Below are 19,104 nucleotides of genomic sequence, written 5' to 3'. Positions count from 1 at the left end.
AATAAAATAAAATATGAAGAATGAAAAAAAAATGTTTAAGTTAAATAAAAGTTTATATAAAAGAAGTATAGTAAGAATAAATAAAAGTAGTTCATAACGATAATAAAGAGTCAATAAAAAAAGTCTGAAAGATTATTCTTAGTCAAATGTACGGATGAACCGAAGGAAGTAATGAAATTATCCTGCAAGTTTTTAATCATCTGTTGTCAATTAATGAAGTTTATCAGAGGAAGTTCCGCAAACCATTCATCATTTGAATGGACACGTAACAGTATATTACCTCCTGTGGTTATCACTATATTCACATGTTGGCAATGCAGTTATCAAGAGGCAGCTTCGTCAGAAAGTCAAATCATGTTTTAAATCATGTATCAAGTGTAATACACACAGTCCGCTGAGACGTCTTTTCATATCCAACAGCCATATAGTGTGGTCCTAATGTATTATCACATTATAGAAGACTGGATCAGAGCACCTCTCTAAGTGGATGAGTGTTGACAGGATGCTACATACCCTGCAGAGTAGTTCTCTGAAAATGTATGTATATGCTGAGATCAATTAACATTGTTGTTTACATATGGGCTTAAACTTTTTTTTTATAAATTGGAAAGTCACGGACAAAGGAAAAATCAATTTTTCTGAACTTCCCATCATGAATTACGTAAATCGTCCTTTTGTCCCTTGAACAGCGTTCTAAAATTGTTGCTTATTATTATTATTATGATAATAATCATCATTGTTCATGTTATCCTTCATATTTCCTTCTTATTCATGGGAATTAAAAGCTAAATCTGTCACTTACAGTAAGTTAGTAATGGGATAGAACTTCATGTGGACATTTTCATGTCTGTGTGTAGATGTTTTTCTTTTTACGTCTCATTGTAAAAGAGAACTCCATTGTTGTCTTGTGTTTTTGTATTTATCTTGTGTCTCTTTGTGTTGTTTTGTCTCTTTTTGGTCCACTTACTTTTCCTTGTATTTGCATCTCATTGTAGCCCTTTTTGTGTCTCTTTGTGTCAGTATCATCTTGCATCTGAATTTGCTTTGCATCTCTGTAACTTTATTTTCTGTCTCTATTTAGACGTTTTTTTTTTCTCATTGTAGTAATTTTGTGTTTCTTTGTGGTTGTTTTGTTTCTCTTTGGGTTGTTCTACATGTCAGTGTTGCTGTCTTGTGTCTCTTAGTAGTTGTTTTATCTCTTGTTGATGATTTTTTTTATGCACTTATCTCCTAGTGATTTGTTTGAATCACTTGCTATTCTTTGTGTTTCCCGTTGTGGTCATGTTGCATCTCCTTCTGTGGTTGTATAAAGTATTGACTTTCTTTTCAAATGTATCAATAGAGCCATAATGTTATTGAGACAGATGCCAGAAAACAAAGGAAACAAAACCACTCTCGACAGGTGTTTTAGATCAGTATTGCTCCGTATTGTAGGCGTATGCTGTTAATCCATCTGCCGTGTGTCTATCTGTTGAGTTTCCGCTTTGCCACAGCTGAAACGTTGTTGCTGCAGTGAAAGTGAGGGTTGTACTTTGGAAAAAATATCAGCTCAACAACGCTGTGGTCGGATGGGAGGAAGCTGCTCTTGTGTAATTTCCTGTTAGTGGTCACCCCTGGGACGAGTTACTGAGTTGAATTAGACACTTCAGTCAGTGTAAGCCGTGGGCAGATTGTGGATGCAACAATACTACTGAGGTAGTGAGGGCTCCGCTTTAGATGGCTTAAAACCAAATTCTTGTTTTTCTAATATCGGGAATATCGGTAAGTTCACTATGTGGCTGTTGGAGAGATTGGTTACTGTTTGCACTGTTTGTGATTTATGTATCCATTTTTTAATAGGGTATTGCTGCTCCGTCCGCCACAGGGGCTCTTCCTGAGCGATTCACCACCAGCTCAGGGATGTTCAAGCTGGAGATTGAACTCAAGGGAGGCCACAACCTGGCCGTACGAGACCGAGGAGGTAAACTGAAATCTTGTCTGTTGATTTCCTTTCTTCTACATTTTGCTTTTTTAGCTCAGTTACAGCTTTGTTTGTCTTCTTAGGCAGCAGTGATCCATATGTCAAGATCAAACTCGGTAATAAAGATGTGTTCAAGAGCAAAACCATCCACAAAAACCTCAACCCAGTGTGGGATGAGAGGACGACTGTAATAATGGATAGTCTGAGTGAACCTTTGCATGTCAAGGTAAATGCTTGGATGATGCATACACACACACAAATACACACACACAAAGCTTCTCCTTATGCATTGTTAATGAACATTAACGTCAGTGGAGAATTTTGTGTTGCTTCTCTGCAGGTGTTTGACTATGACTTTGCCTTTCAAGATGACTTCATGGGTTCAGCTTCCCTCAACGTGGAGTCTCTGGAGCAGCAAAGGTATAGCATGTGACCCTGATGACATTAATGCTAACCTTTGCTATCATCTTTGCGTCCCCTTCCAGTTGGATTTCCCTTTTCAAACCGAAGTATCCTTTCCAATTCTGTTACGTTGCTGCGTCAGTCAAAAGGGGTTTTCACACCTCAAAAGTCCGAACCAAGGTTCACATCGTTGTTACGTTGTTTAAAATTAATCTGGTTAGTTTTGCCTTCATTTTGCAATGGGGAGCCAACTAAATAATTTTATATGACATAGGTCCTATCATCAACAGCTCTGTAGCCTACATCTGCCTTTACTTGACATTGATTGATTTGTAGATGGGCGTGGGTCTGACATCTGTTGTTTTGAGTATCCGCTCAATCATTGTGGTTATTGTTATTGCTAACTTTTTTGAATAAAGTGAATAGAGAAAACGCAGTCTTTCCGTTTGAAAGGAGAATATGAACAAATCTGTTCACCTCGTTAATTTTGTGTGCACTATAATTATTAACAATGGTATTGCTATCAGCAAACTGAATGAAGTCCTTGTTGTTCAAACTATTGTTGGAGGTGAAGACTGTGAGCAGCTTATGTTTCTTTTTCTTCTTCTATTGTTTCATATCCCATCTTCCTGAAAATTAGTCAGAAAGCCTGAACTATCCCCAAAAATATTTCACAATGCTAATGGCCTAACCATGGTTCAATCTGGAACAACACCTTTTACACCCGTTATATGAGTTTGGACTGAACTGAAAAGTCTTGTTGTAAAATGTGGTCTCATTGCTCAAAACTGTACTTTTGGAGTTGTTTTTTTAATGTGGTTTCATGGCAACCCAACACAGTATGGTTGGGCAATTGGACAAATATATTTGCAACATTTTTTTTATTTCATTTTATGTTAGAAATTCAATGGTATGCCTCTTACTTGTGGCTGGTTGGTTACATATTGAACCATTAATACTCCACAGATCACAATAAGCTGGTCCAGTCAGCCGCCCACACTGAGTCTGGTTCCAGTTAACGAGGCAGTTTTTTCTCTCCACAGTCACCAAAGTGCTGCTCATTGTGGGAACTGTTGGGTTTCTCAGCCTAAGGTCTCAACCTTATTATGTTATGAGTTGGCTCTAAAATTGGACTGAACAGAATATCTTTTAATACAAGCCATGGACTTTTGTCTGAAGCACTTTGTAACCTTGTTTAGATAACTGCTATACAAATAAAGTTATTATTATTATTATTATTATTATTATAAATTACCCTGTTCAAGTTTTTTTTTGTAGTTTTTCTTTACTCTGATTGAGGGTTAAGGGCAGAGGATGTCACACCTTGTTAAAGATTTTTTTTGTTTTTTTATCTCCTGTTACTCGCACAATTTTAGCTGCTGCATTATTCATTAACTGACAAAGGCAATAATAACGCCAGTGCTAACTTGGTATGTGGCAAATTACAATCAATAGCTGGAATCAGGTAGCAATGTGTATTTTCAGAACTTGCCTGATGATCTACTGTTTCTCTTACTTTTCGCATATTTTTTGCTGTTTCTTTAAAGATATATTGTAAATCTGTACAGCAATAATTGTTATTGTCTCGTCAGGTAAAAATATCAAATTGTTTGCTCTGAACAGAACATTAGTGTTATTTAACTGTTAACCTATTTATTCTCATCTAACTGTCAGCAGCAAAGTGATTGAGCGTTGAACTCCTTCTTTACCATGGTAGGGACAATAGTTGATTGTGATTCATATCTGTGTGCTACAGGTCGATACCTGTAACTCTGGTGCTGAAGGACCCACAGTATCCCGATCAAGATCTGGGCACCGTGGAGCTCGCTGTCACCTTGACGCCTAAAGACAGTCCCATAGAGGAGCGACGAGACTCAATGGTAGGAATATATTGTATTCAACTTAGCTGGGTTTTATCACACAGTAACCTCACTAGGGTGTTGAACTAAACTACCGCATCAAGACCCTTTAGAGGAGGTCGTCCAAGGTGATCCAACCTCAATCTAACCTAACTACCAAGTGTACTCAACACACACACATGCAGTGGTGGACGCAGTACTGCTGAAGACTCAGCTTCAACTTTATGTTTGACTCTTGTGATGTGGCTGTCCTCATGAAATACCAAATACTGCATGACCACATCAAACTTCTACAGTATATTATAGTTCATTCCATCTAACAACTAATTTAAATTTGAAAGATGCAACTGATGAAGCTGCATTTCGTCTTACAAAAAATGATGCTGCTTGAAGACGTTACCTTTCACATGTAAAATCTTCCTTTGTAAAGTAACTTCTCAATCTGTCAAATATTTGCAGTTGAGTAAAAAGTAAAGCATTTCCGTAAAAAAAACTTACTTAATAAGAAGTAGACTTAGTACAGAACTTGAGTAAATGTTCAAGTTACATTCTACCTCCATGTTGCCTGAGATTAGACACTAAATGTCTGTTAGGATTTTAGTTTTTTCAGGCAGTAACGATGTTCATTTTGTTTCCTGCAGCAGAGAGAGGTTAAGACGTATCGGTGGAGGCCTTATGTGAATAAAGTGAGTGTAGTGGTGATTAGGCTCTTAGTGACTTCCTATAGCTGCGTCCTGACTGACCCCTCCCTGCTTTACCTCTCAGCCTAGTGAAGAGCTTTTTCCGTAGAGAGAAAATGTGCTTATTGCTATCTAATTGAAACAGTGTCATTTATCAAGTTCAGTTCATCTTTTTATCTTCCAATGTTTAGTATTAGTTAGTTTTCTGATTTGAATTTTTTTTTAGCTTTTCGTACTCATTCAGAGGACAAACATGCAACTGTTGCATTATTTTACCCTCAGCATTGATCTCAATGTGCCCCTCTTCAAACAAAATGCATCCTTTGTTTTAATTTTTACAGTGGTAGTCGTATTTAGACCCACTCAAATATAGAATAAGGAAATACATAAATAGATATCAGTGTCGGCTGGTGATAACATTTATTTTGGGGGGGTGCTTCTTCGAGCAAACGCCTTGTGAAAGGGCGTTTTTGTAAAGAAATAACTAGTTTTGCCGCAGTTCCACATGATTTTGCCGTATCTTTGCCAGTCAGCTTGCAGCGGAAGTAACACGTGACGTTGGATGTACCTGAGACGGCATTGAAAGGTCGACCAATCACATTTTATTAAAATAACATAAATCCATAACAATTATTTTCCAATGGAAAAACTGCAACAACCAATTAAAGAGCAGCCTCAGGTTCTGGGATTGCCCAAAGTTGAAGGACTTACATTCACTCTCATTTATATAAAATATATATATTTAGACAGAAATGAACCAAATACCATTTAAACACAATTTGTAGTGAATGCTCACAGGTGCTTACGGTATACTAGATGCATTGTACAAGTAGAATATTACAATAATACATGGGCTTTTTTTCGATGATGTTGTATTGCTTCTATACCATATAGATTAATCAGGTTAAAAGCGTATGTAGTAACATTTAGGATATTTTACATCTTTTAATACCAGGATATTTAATTATAGCAGCTTTAAACTTAATATATTAAGGAGTGATTACATTTCACAGTTTGTGTTTTTACGTTCTACACATATCTTTTGTCCTTGATTGGTATCAGAGAAAGCTGGTTTCCCAATGTGTCCCCAGCACTAAGATTAAACACAGCCTGTCCCATTCATGTTTTATTCAATATATAAATTAATCATATGACCTATCTTGTCTGTGCTGCACCTCCAGTCAGAGAGGAGGAGAGACATAAACAGCAATGACAGAGAGCGACGTAGGGATGAAGACCAGGTAGCTTCAGAAACAGGACAGCTCGTTCTCCTCAAAGTCCCATTCAAACTAATGAGCCACCCGTGAGGCCATAATGATGAATATTCAGTTGGTAGAGAAGATTTTTCACTGTTACAATATGATGTTTTATTTATGGAGCGTGACTCCTCCTCATCACTTGTTTTAGCTCCTTATATTGTACTACAGAATTTTAAAGAAAGAGGATGTTGACTTGTTTCTTGTTTCCATGATGTACCACACATATTTGTAGCCCTCTAGCTGTACCATTTGTATTTTCCCAACTTACAGGAGTTAGTTGAAATAATATATGTTAATGTATATTCAGACTATGCTGCTCAGGAAGTCCTGGAAACGATCCACTAAGGTAAGTCGACATCGTGCTTGTGCGCGGCCGTAGCTTTTCACCACCTGTCCTGAAGTTTTCACGCCCATCACTTATCTGCCAATGTTAGTTGTTTTTGTTTGCAGAACTCTAGAGCCTTGTTTGACTGTTTATGTTGTTTTGTTTTTCCCATGTTGCACTGTACAACTCATCACACATTTGTTTTGATCCCTAAGTATTTATTGTTTTTGCCGCTGTCATTTCCCTCCACTGCACAGAACCAGGGCCCTGTTCTTCAAAGTTTGCACAAAATGTAACCACGCTAAAATGATCCTACAAGCGTCTTCAAATGGAGCTAGAGGATTAATCTTTAGTTATAGAGTTAGTTTGTGTGTGCATACAAAGCCTGATATTTGTCAAGAGATATTGATGTTAGTGTCTAAATTTGTGACAATCTGGCAACAGTTCCGGATAAATTTAAAGCCACAACTCCAGATCTGAAAATGTTCACCTTTCAAATCAAGCTGACTCATGAAGAGCAGGGTCCAGCATGCTGACTTCTTTCCTGTTAAATCATATATACATTAAGTCAAAAATTAATTTTGTGTGTATGTTTGGTTGTGTGTGTGTGTGTGTGTGTGTGTGTGTGTGTGTGTGTGTGTGTGTGTGTGTGTGTGTGTGTGTGTGTGTGTGTGTGTGTGTGTGTGTGGACCAGCAGCAGCAGTCAATGCGTCTCTCAGAGATGCATCGGAAATCACAACTCTGGCGAGGGATTGTCAGCATTTCGTTAATCGAAGGTCGGAACCTGACTCCCATGGACGCCAATGGCCTGAGTGACCCGTACGTCAAGATCAGACTGGGGCACCAGAAGTACAAGAGCAAGGTTTGTCCACTGCGATCTCTGTGGTGCTTTTTAATTTTTATAATTTGAGCATATCCTTACCTTTGTTGTCTGTTGCTTCCTGGTGTGTGTGTGTGTGTGTGTGTTTAGTGTGTGCCAAAGACCCTGAGTCCACAGTGGAGGGAGAAGTTTGATATGCATCTGTTTGAGGAGAAAGGAGGAGTGTTGGAGATCACTGTGTGGGACAGGGACACCGGCAGGAGAGATGACTTCATTGGACGGTCAGTCTGGTTTTCTGTATCAGTGCTCTGCTCCACTAATGTGAGTCCGCAGGGGACAGAGCACTAATCCTTAAAACATTTATGTATTAATCTTACAAAATGTCTGTAGGATTCTACCAAGTGAAACTAATTCTACTTAATCTATTTATTAATAAAGGTTTTCTGACCTTTTTGTTCAATTTCTGTAATTATTAGTGAATTATAATATTCGTTAATACTTTCTCTGGTGAATTGACATTAGTTATCAATAGTATGATAACACAGAGTATATGTAGGTGCATTAGCTGTTTTCCTTCCTGGTTTGTTAAATGCATTCTGAGGTTGTCTTCCCCTCTCTGCTACATCCTCATCTTGTCCCTGTTATGTTATTTTATGCCTATACTTTTAATCTGAAATGGTGAGATTGTGTTTGTTGCCCAGCTGCCAGCTGGACCTCTCTACTCTGGCTAAAGAGCAAACCCATCACCTGGAGGTGCCGCTGGAAGAGTCCCGGGGCCACGTGGTGCTGCAGGTCACGCTCACCGCCTCAGCCCACGTCTCCATCTCTGACTTGTCCGTCGCACCGCTGGACGACCCACAGGAACACGGGGAGATACTCAAGCGATACGTAGGCAGCATTCAAATGTCTCATGAGTAAAACATCATGAAAGATGCCAGCGTGTGACATGTTGTTCCTTCTTTCCTTCGCCAGGGTTTGCGGCAGTCATTCTCTAACTTAAAAGATGTTGGCATAGTGCAGGTCAAGGTGATGAGAGCGGAAGGTCTCATGGCTGCAGATGTAACTGGTAATCAAGTTGCCTCCTCTCATTCATCTTACATTCATGAACTTAGTTATAGTTGCTCACAATGTACTTTAAAGTGCTACAATACTGCCACACTAAATATTGTACTCATTGTCTCCTCAGGTAAGAGTGACCCTTTCTGTGTGCTGGAGCTGAATAACGACAGACTTCAGACACACACTGTTTACAAGAGCCTAAATCCAGAGTGGAATAAAGTCTTCACCTTGTGAGTGACCATCAGTTTGTGTGTTTTTGCATAAGCCCTGAAATGACATATCTGCAATAAAAGCTGTACATTTTTCTTTAGTCCTTTGTATTAACCCTGGTCTCCTTTAAAGGCAAATTCTTAGATTTTCAGTTTAAAAGACACTGAACCAAGGTACAGAAGCACAAAAATGAAAGAATATTGAATTGTTTTCTCTCGTTTGAAAAATTACACTTGGCAACGTCATTGAGTTAGGAAAGAGAAAGAGAAGGTTCCTTATTCTGTATCACAGGGATACAGAATTCTATTGGCAGAAATTGAATATAAAATTCTTCTAGTGATGTTTACACTGGTTGTATGAATTGTTGTTTTCTTTCTATAAATTTCTCTATATTTGAAAACTTCATATTAACACAGGGAGCGGATCCTTTCTAAGGAGGCTCCCATGTTTTTTTTTACAGTAGCCCAGACTGGACAAACTAAACACCTTTTTAGTCTTTATGACAACTGAAGGTTTCCACATGTTCTCTTTCTTGTTTGGAAGGGGAGGGTGAGGGAAGGGGTATTCAGCTGCAACATGCAACTTCACCACTAGATGTCTCTACACTAACCCTATCCCTATCTGCTTAACCTTCATTATTTCTCTGTCTATTCCTCAGTAATGTGAAAGACATTCACTCATTGTTGGAGCTGACAGTGTTTGATGAGGACAGAGACAGGAGCGCTGACTTCCTGGGAAAAGTTGCCATTCCCTTATTGCATGTGAGTGCAAGAGACACGGAAGTCACAGGATATCTGAGTACATCTGTGTAAATAATAACAAAACTCAAATATATTAGTGTCCAACGATTATGTTTAAAGCTTTAATCCATAACTTTTCCACATTAAAATATCCCAAAATGACTAGACTTGTGTTATATACTGTATGTTGTTGAGTTGTGTGTTCTTAGAATATTTTTTTCAAAGCTAGAGAAATATGCAATTTTAATCAAGGTATTATTTGGTTGCCTCTCAGTGTATATCTCTTTTGTGCATGTGTCAATTTTGTGTTTGTCTGATAGATGAGATTTAAAGGAACAACCAACCCACATTCCAAAAAAATCAATCTCATTAATTCACTTTTATTTTAGATATTTGCTCTTTTAACTTCTTATTATCACTATAACATATAATATATTATGTTATATTTAATTTTAATTAAAGATTTTTTCTTCATGATAGCTGTTAAATTCAGGCACATCATGTGTTACAGCAATAAAATGAATTAACAAAAATATTTCAGTGAATGCTAATCTTTAACAGACGGGTTGTTTGTTTCTCTGTACATAAAATACAATATCTCCCAAAACATAGTTTGAAACAGTGAAGAGTGTGAGGTCAAGTTATTTAACACTTAAAGTTTATTTCTGCCAGATACGAAACGGTGAGAAGAAGAGCTACACATTAAAGAATAAGGAGCTGACGGGTCCAACCAAAGGAGTCATCTACGTAGTGATCGATGTCGTCTACAACACTGTGAGTGTCAGTCTGTGCTGTGCATGAGGGCCTGAGACCTGTTATTAACATGTGTCTCAGGTGATCCCATCACAAGTGGACAGCTCTAGGTTCAGTTTTCTTTAGAATCTCTTAGATTTTACATCCCATCACTCAGAAGTGAGCTGGACGCATATGTCCACATTCTTTTAGCTGTGTCAATGCAAATGTGTCCAGTCCACATTTTAAGGACGACCTTGTCAGCTGACAAACTCTGAACCACTACAGTTTCATAGTGAAACAAAGATATTTGTATTTATTTGTGACTACTGCCACATTATTAACACTGTCTGCCACTAAATGTGATCATGGGTCGTCCACTTACCAGAAGATCAGCTGTCTGATCCCTGTCTCCTAATACCATGTTATGAAGTGTCCTTGGGCAATATACTGAATACTGAAATGCTGACGGCTGTGCAAGCAGTGCATGAATGATGTATGATAGAGTGCATCTCATAGGTGGATGGCAATACTGTTCTGTAAAGTGCTTTGAGTGGTCATCAAGACTGTAAAACCTATACAACTCAGAGCTATCCACTTGTGACCAGGTCCCCAGAGACACATGTTGATACCAGGTCTGAAGACCTCTCTGGCTCGATCTCTCTATCAGACACGTTGACATGTCTGTGTTGAGTCTTTGTCGACGTCCAAATGTCCGAGTGAAAGCCTCTGGAATTTCTGAGGATATTCATTTCCTGACCCACTGCAAGCGAGAAGGGGGGTTAATGATGCTTCGAACAATCGACGGACGGAAAAAAGAAAAAGGGTGGAAAGAGCAGTCGTCCTCAAACCAGGTCGGCAGTGTGACCTCAGTCTTTTCTTTTTCTGCATTCTGAAGTGTCCTTGGGCATGATGCAGAACCCTGAGTTGCCCCAAACGAAAATCAATTGCTGTGTGCCTGAATGGGTGAATGTAAAACTGTATTGATAAGCGCTTTGAGTGGTCATCAAGACTAGAAAAGTGCTATATAAATACAGACCATTTACCATTTACACGTTGAAGACATAGACGAAGATGTCAGGAGAGTTTGTGGTGATAAGTGGCGATGTGCTGTAAACAAAAGCACATGATCTCTGCAGTGAAGTTAATATGTCAGGTCCTGCCTCTGCCTGCTGCACCACCACCTGAAACCTGCGGAGGATTTGTTGCTGTTGTGAACTTGTCTGAGGGGAGATTCTCCCACGTTTTTCATGAATGAAAGGAAACCTCTGGAGAAAGCCCTGACCCAGTTTACCAGAGTTATGAACTAAAACAAAACTGTCATGTCAAAACAACACACAAGACATCGAGGAAATCCCTGCAGAGTCACAAATGTTCTCTCTGACTCAATTATAAATGTTTTTGGCCAAGATTTCAAACAAATGTCAAAAAGCTAAAAATAATGATATGATGACATTTTATATCCAAAAGGTAATAAGGTTGAACTTTACTGTGACATCATGTTTCAGGGTCATCATTACGACTTGTTCGGTTGGTGGAGGTGTACAATCTAAACTCAGCCACATGAGCTGCTCTGACAGTGTGTTTTTATTTGTCCTCAGGTCAAAGCTGCTTTGAAGACTGTGGTCCCTGCAGAACAGAAATATATCGAGGAAGAACCAAAAGTCTCCAAACAGGTGCGTCCATACTGCTTGTATTAGTATGATCAAATGAGTGACAATGAGACTTTTCTTTACAGATGACTGACAAGCTAATAATGAGACAAATGGGAGATAATAGGTAAAATCGGGGGTCTTTCGCTGTTTGGATTTTGAGTTTTCTTGAAAGTAAAACAAGTATAGAATATTTTCTGAATTATAGTTAAGGCACTTCTAAATATAACAGTCTAAAAGTACAGAAAGATGGAGTTTGTCTCTTTTCAGTTGCTCGCGCAGAATTTCAATCGCGTGAAGCGGTTCATCATGGTCCTGATCAGCTACGGGACGTACATCAACAGCTGCTTTGAGTGGCAGTCTGCACCAAGGAGCATCATCTCCTTTTTGGTATGAAAGTACACTGTTTCACTTACACTTGTTGGGTACTTCTAATGACCTGGATTTGTGTCTCCTCATTTTACCTGTCTCAGTGCATTGTAATTACATTTGGGAAAAGAGGTTTTGAAGACATTTTTCACCATTGTTACCTGTCAACATAACTTTTTCTGAGAAAAAATCTCAATCATGAGAGTTAATATGACATGTAAATGTGTTTCCTTGAAGCACATTTGTACCTGTGTCGGACTGACACACAGGTGAGGGGAACTCTGGGAAAGTCAAGGCAATTGAGAAACACCCAATGTCACATTTTCATTTTTTCCCAGCTATTTGTGGTGGTTGTGTGGAACTTTGAGATCTACATGTTGCCGCTGGCCTTGCTGCTGCTGCTGGTCTGGAACTACATCTTCTCCTCAAGCAGGGAAACAGGCGACATGGTGAGACATCAAAGACAATAGATCTGACTTGTGTGTCTCTCTTTTTTGGTAGTTTTTGTATTGATTTAGAGACGAAAATATCAGATCATCAATTCAAAACCAGTATTCGTATTTGTGACTTCCTGACTTCTTGGATTACAAAAAATAATTAAATTAATTTATAAATGATGTACAAATATTCTTATACACTTTCAGACTCACAGCTGTATGAAAATGAGTAAAAAGAAAGGACAGAAATGAGAAGGGGCAAAAGGAAGAGAAAAGTAAAAATGTAGATAACAAGATTAGCAACCCTGAAAGGATAGAGACCTGCACAATATATGTCAAGTTAAAAAACAATGTATTTAAATTGTATATGTTAAAATTACAAAATAAATCATCTCAATCAATTCTCAATACCAAAAACTATAACAAACATAAAGTGTAAAATAATTGTAATGTTATATTTTTTGCATGCTGTGTTGTAAATAAATAATTGCATATGTTTTGTGGTATACAAGTATGTAGCATTTGCTCTTTTAATGAACTAAGTAAATAGTTATGAAGGAGTGCCACAATACAATCAAATCACAAAGAGGATGTTGTCCAACAGAGGGCAGTGTAGCCTACCAGTCACGTTGAAATTGTTTAGTTTTATTTGAAGACATTGTCCAGATATATGTTATAGAGTATATCACAATTATCTATCATTAAATCAAAAAGTGACATCACCAGTCAAGTGTGTTTATTCATTATTCCCTTTCAGTCAATGGAGGCCATGTTTGAATGGGAGGATGAAGAGGAGGATAAAGAAGACAAGGTAGTGTCATTATAAAGCAGATGTACACTCATGTCAGACTTTATTTAATGGAAAACGACTGACGTTTATCTTGTTGCTATCAGGACTCAGAGCCCAAGGGCTTCATGGATAAACTATATGCCATCCAGGACGTGTTCATCAGTGTGCAGAATTCTCTGGATGAGGCGGCGTCTTATGGAGAGAGGATAAAGAAGTGGGTAACATAGCAGTCTATGATCGTGAATCCAGTTCTATAGTGTTTTTAACACTATAGTGTTTCCTTAAGTGAACAAGCAACTTAAGGAAGTTAAACAATGAGCAAACAGTTTTAGAAAATATGAAATCAACAGCAAATCACAACAATAATTTGAAAAAGTAAAACAGTAAATCACAAAACACAACAAATAAAACAATACAACAAATAAATACACAATGGGAAATCACAAAAACACAACCACAAATGGGATAACACAACAAATAAACACAGATAACAAAACACAACAATAACAGCAACAACACAACAACAAATAAGTGAGAAAACACCAAATGCAACCTTGTGTTTGTTCTTCCACTGCAGCACCTTTAACTGGACAGTGCCTTTTCTAAGCTGGTTGGCGATCACTGCCTTTTTGTTGGCCACCGTTCTTCTCTACCTCATACCTCTTCGATACCTTGTGCTCGCATGGGGTGAGTCCAGCCTTCACACCAGTAGTGTTTAACAGTGTAGACATGATGCACTTGTACTGAAAAATTGTTTTTCTGATTTTTCTGCAGGTGTGAATAAATTCACCAAGAAGCTTCGTAATCCGTACTTGATTGACAACAATGAGGTTCTTGACTTTCTCTCCAGAGTCCCCTCCGATGTTCAAGTGGTGAGTAACTTGTGAGACATATAGATGAAGCAGTTTGTGAAATATGTGAAACCCTACAGAGGTGCTCAGTTCCTAAGTGCCAATTGTGACATTTACTCAGTAACTTCTACGTACTACTTTATACTTTACCTCCACTCCACAGAAGGAAATATTAGATTTATTAGCTTTAGTCACTAGTAACTTAGAAATGTTATATTTTATACACTCTAGGATATAACAATCTTTCCAACCTTTTTTCCTCCTGATATCATGCAAACAGCAGTGTGCAATCAAACAGCTGTGTGCTGTGTTTTTATTTTTTTAAATCACAGCAAAAATCTAAAATTACAGAAACTTTTGAAAACACAAACAAGATTTGTCAACTTCAGGTTTTTCTTGTCATCTGCTATGAATAATATGTATTGGGTGTCCCAGTCTATACGAAAAGCTGTGAATCAAACCAGCTCTACCTTTACAATAGCAAGATGCTCACACACGGATTCTTTAGTATTAACCATTCAAAAATGTCATCTATAATAACTATGTTTGTTGATGGACAGATGCAGTATCGTCCAGTAAGGGTCGACCCTGGACAAAGCCCCAACAAACGTAAGAGGACCAACCTGAGCTAACCGTCAAATCCACGTAGCATCTGTCCTCCTCTCTGCTGGAAAACTCCCCTGTAAACAGTGTAAACTATGTTATTTACATATCTCTTATATATTTTGATGATGAAAAGTGTTGTTATGTTATGTTATTGTGGAAAGAAACTGATTTATTTTCTAAGTCTTGATCTGAGTCTTGAAGAGAGATGCTTCTGAGAAAACCAGGCATGTTTTTTACTCCCTTTAATTTGTCATTATGTGTGGTAATAATTTATGTTATGATAAATTTGCATGTATGAAGGTGTGCTGCTGTTGCATGAAATTAATGCATCTCAGGTGTAAGTTGTTTTTTTACCTTTTTTCTTTTTAACTCTATTTATTGTTCAGTGTTATTTTAAAAACAGAGCTGCATGTTATTACTGCCACTGTTATCCCATTTATGACAGTATGTATACATAAACCCATATATAACTCAGTAAATAACTCCTCATATGGAACACAAGGTCTGAGTTGGTCAAATCCACACAACACCTTTGATTGTAAACGTGCAAACTGTAAATTATCCCTGTCAGCAGGATTTCGGTGCTACCTTTGCCCATTTAACCCAAACATGGTAACATCATTTTCTTGAAGGTGATTATGCAGTGAAAGGGACATTCCACAGTTTTTTGGGTTCAAGTTTAGGTTTGTACTCTGCGATTTAAAACCCTTCTCTCTTTTGGGTCGGGCAGCTCCATCGACAGCTGTGAGATCACATGATGCAAAATAACTCAAAGTTACTCAAGTGCTGTACTTGGGTGCAAATTTAAAGTACTTTTACTGAGTGTTTCCATTTAGACCACTAGCAGATTCAGATTAATAATGCCAAATATATATGTATATAAAAACAGAAATTATGGTGTATTTTTTTATTATGATGGGTTAAGATGAAGCTTGACTAATCCCCCTATTTGACCCACTTTTAACAGCTGTAACATTAAAGTAACAATAGTAAAAATACAATATTCTGAAATGGCATTTTCCCATTCACACATTCACACCCACATTAATACAGTGCATCCATGTGCAGCACTTCCTCTGTCACACATCTCTCACACTGCTGGCACAGCGGGCACTGTCCAGTGACTCACTCCTGAGTCAAGGTGGCTTCAACATAAAAAAACATAAAATATCAGCAAACGTCTTCCATTACAGCCCAGACCAGATTGCTATGCACATACAAGGATTAAAGCCCATACAGGAGTGTTTTGCATGTATAAGCAGTATATACGTAGAAAATCAACAGGAAAACAACCAACGCAGGGATCAGAGTTTCATATTGTGTTCAGAGGAAAGTTACTAGAGCCAATTATGGTTTTGATTGATCTCCTGTTTACTGTTTTTGCAGTGATACACACATGCTACCTGTCCATCAATGTATATGGTGTCATCATTGTTGTTTATGTCTGTTTATATAGAGCTTTTCTAGTTGTTTTACAGTACAGCTTTTTGTCATTCACCCATTGACACAAACATTCATATTGGGCTATGGGTTCGTTAGGACACTTTTCTAACCTATTGAATTATATATCTTAGTTTGATTTGCTTTTATGTTGTCAGTTTAAATCTTATGTAAGATTTATTCAGTCATTCAGAAATTGTATTTTTCCAGGAAATAACAAGATATAGAATTGTGTTTATTTTCTTTTTCAACCTTTTGTTTTTACATAATTCTCACATCTGCCAGTTTATTTTCACTTTCCATTGTTTCCTATTTTGCTATGTTTCCTATTTTCCTATGGGCCAAATGTTTGATTAGTGTGATGTGTGTTGGTGTGAAGTGTTCAGGACAATCACAACAGTTAGTGTCCGTTGAGTTCCCATTCGGAAGGATTTGGGACTTGATCTCCTGCATGTCTGTGTACGCTGTCATTTGTGTGTGTCAAAGTGTTTATGCATGACCAAACAGAAACTATATGCAAGTGCATTTATGAATGCTGAATGTGAAGTGCATCTAATATGTGTGTTGCTTGTATGTGACATCCAGGTCCACCTAAGCTTCCAGGTGAGGAGAGAGGAAGCGTTGTTAAATGGTATGTGCTGTTTCCTCTCTGCAACAAATCATCTCTCCTGCCATGTTGCACATACTATGTTTACAATGGGTATCTGCTGCTGTTGACGAATTACTGGGATTGTAATGAAGGACCAGCTGTAAGAACTGTGTAGCATTTATTTCAGAAAATATATTTCTACACATCAACACCGCTCCGTGTTTGATTTTATTATTGTGAATCAATATGTGTGAGTAAATACATGTTCTTGCCACTCTCTCTTCCATCAGCTTGTAACAATTTAATTCTCAAATTCATTCTTGTAAAATCCTGGTCGGATTGACTTCCAAGGTCCCGTAGCAAAGATGTGTTGTTGGGCCCCTTTGACCACATTATCTAACAGCTTCATTATTTACATCCAGAAACCAACCAGTGGGCCACAACTGAGATAATTTGTGGATAAACAGAAAATAGGTCAGAATCACTGATAAACGCCTGGGTGGAGAAATGATAGAAACAATCAAAACAAACTAACATCCACTAGGCTCCTCCTTCTCCAGACACCTACTCCATTTACTCAGCGGCTCAGTCCAACATTGCACAGATGTTGAGGCTGGCAGAATAAAGTCTGATTAAAAGTCCAGTTCAACTGAGTTGGACACTTGTGTCCATACATACTGCAAATATCTGGAAGAGGTCAGGGTTGCAGTGCATTTGTGAGACCAGGTTTTTAAAAAGGGAAAACAAAAAACAAGAGCATTTAACGTTTGTATATGATTGGTCCAGGAATGGGCCTGTGAAATCGAAGAATCTGCATTTGTTCTGTTTTTATTCCTCTTTGCCAACAAGAGCCAGTGGAAGGAGGCCTTCGGGTTGTTTGTCCAATTCTTTTAAAAGCAATATTTCCAGATCACCTGGTGGGAATCCTTTTACATTTGGTGTAAACATTCTTTTGGACTCAAGAATTAACAAATTTGATGTTGGTATCCAAAAGTCGAGGAGGTCAGAGTGGCCTCCCAAATTATGTTTGTTTTTCTTGAACATGATATCTTAATATCTTACATTTTTGTACAAACATTCACTTGGATTCACAGAGGAATTGATTAGATTTTGTAGGTTGAAGGTCAAAAGTTCAAATTCACATGATGTCACACGGTAGTGAATGTGATATATTAGGAACGCCCAAGGGGAACATCATTACCAGGAGTTGGGTGGCCAAAGGTAAAAAACTTGTTTTGCCTTGTGAATGCATTATCTCAGGAATGCCTTGAGATAATCATTGTAAATTTGACACAGATATTCACTTAGATATTGATTAGATTTCCGTAGTGAAAGATCAATGATCACAATGACTTTATATGAGTAATATATATACTTCAGACTTAGAGTGAGAACCTTGGTCTTAGCTCATTTATGAAAACACACAAAAACCATCTCCTGCTGCTGACAGTGTTATCAGCTGGTGTCCATTTTAATTGGAGTTCCTGTGGCAGACAGGCAGTCCTTGTTGGACAAACACCTGAAACCAAGGTAAAGAGTATTGGAGCAGCCACCAGAATTACAAGGGGGAAAAATAATAGTAATAACCATATTCTTAATTAGCAGAAGAAGAAGAAGAAGAAGAAGAAGAAGGAAGAAAAAGAAGAAGCAACTTAAAAAATAAGGAAGAAGAAGAATAAGTGAAACTAACACCCAAACTCAGAATAATCAGGGCATTAAAAATTATAATAGATACATACTATTTGTTTGTATATAGATGCAACAATAGAATCAAACAATGGGTTGCTGTGTTTATGATGCATTTTTATTCTTCTCCTCCTAACCTTTATATTGTGCCGCCCCATTGTGACCAGCAGAGGACCTTATATTTAGATTGGTGTTATGGAAAGGTGACAGGTTAGATATAAAGCCTGGTTTTAACGTTTAATACAAAATTCACATTCTTGTAGTATAAACTGATTACCTGCATATCAGGAGCAGCTGTAAAATAATCCAATCAAATGTGAATCAGAGGAGCCGACACAATACCAGGTCATGTAAGACATACAGATATTATCCAGTATTTTTCCTTCAGGTCTGTGTATCTGTCCATGTCTTTGTGTCCTAAATCTATTCCCTGATGATTTGAAAGTATCCAAAACACATGTTAAATGTGTCTACTTGGTTCTCTTCTATTGTTTCTTTGATTTTAGCCGCTATTTACATTAGGCCACGTTAGAATGTGCTGAATGAGCTGTTTAAATGTCCTAAACATGCTCCTGCGCATGAATTTTCAGATAAGTGTCAATGGGTCACTGTGTAATTGAAAAAACCTACATTTTTCC

General features: G+C 37.8%; 1 protein-coding gene across 1 annotated transcript in view; it reads left to right on the top strand.

Moving 5' to 3' along the window:
- Positions 1-14,777, top strand: part of mctp1b (multiple C2 domains, transmembrane 1b) — a 29,452-nt gene extending 14,675 nt beyond the window's left edge. Inside the window, exons 2-22 of the mRNA XM_061074072.1 lie at positions 1,840-1,960; positions 2,044-2,186; positions 2,301-2,380; positions 4,119-4,242; positions 4,863-4,907; positions 6,468-6,506; positions 7,180-7,347; positions 7,456-7,586; positions 8,007-8,193; positions 8,278-8,371; positions 8,492-8,594; positions 9,233-9,335; positions 9,987-10,088; positions 11,648-11,722; positions 11,969-12,088; positions 12,406-12,516; positions 13,262-13,315; positions 13,399-13,508; positions 13,872-13,981; positions 14,069-14,166; positions 14,706-14,777. Coding sequence (XP_060930055.1) covers positions 1,840-1,960; positions 2,044-2,186; positions 2,301-2,380; positions 4,119-4,242; positions 4,863-4,907; positions 6,468-6,506; positions 7,180-7,347; positions 7,456-7,586; positions 8,007-8,193; positions 8,278-8,371; positions 8,492-8,594; positions 9,233-9,335; positions 9,987-10,088; positions 11,648-11,722; positions 11,969-12,088; positions 12,406-12,516; positions 13,262-13,315; positions 13,399-13,508; positions 13,872-13,981; positions 14,069-14,166; positions 14,706-14,777 — 2,190 coding nt within the window. The remainder of the gene's footprint in view (positions 1-1,839; positions 1,961-2,043; positions 2,187-2,300; positions 2,381-4,118; positions 4,243-4,862; positions 4,908-6,467; positions 6,507-7,179; positions 7,348-7,455; positions 7,587-8,006; positions 8,194-8,277; positions 8,372-8,491; positions 8,595-9,232; positions 9,336-9,986; positions 10,089-11,647; positions 11,723-11,968; positions 12,089-12,405; positions 12,517-13,261; positions 13,316-13,398; positions 13,509-13,871; positions 13,982-14,068; positions 14,167-14,705) is intronic.
- Positions 14,778-19,104: the final 4,327 nt, after the last annotated feature.

This window comes from Limanda limanda, chromosome 1 (genome assembly GCF_963576545.1).
Source record: "Limanda limanda chromosome 1, fLimLim1.1, whole genome shotgun sequence".
Lineage (NCBI taxonomy): Eukaryota > Metazoa > Chordata > Actinopteri > Pleuronectiformes > Pleuronectidae > Limanda > Limanda limanda.
The sequence above is the reverse complement of the archived record's forward strand: the minus strand, read 5'-3'. Positions and strand labels throughout refer to the sequence as shown.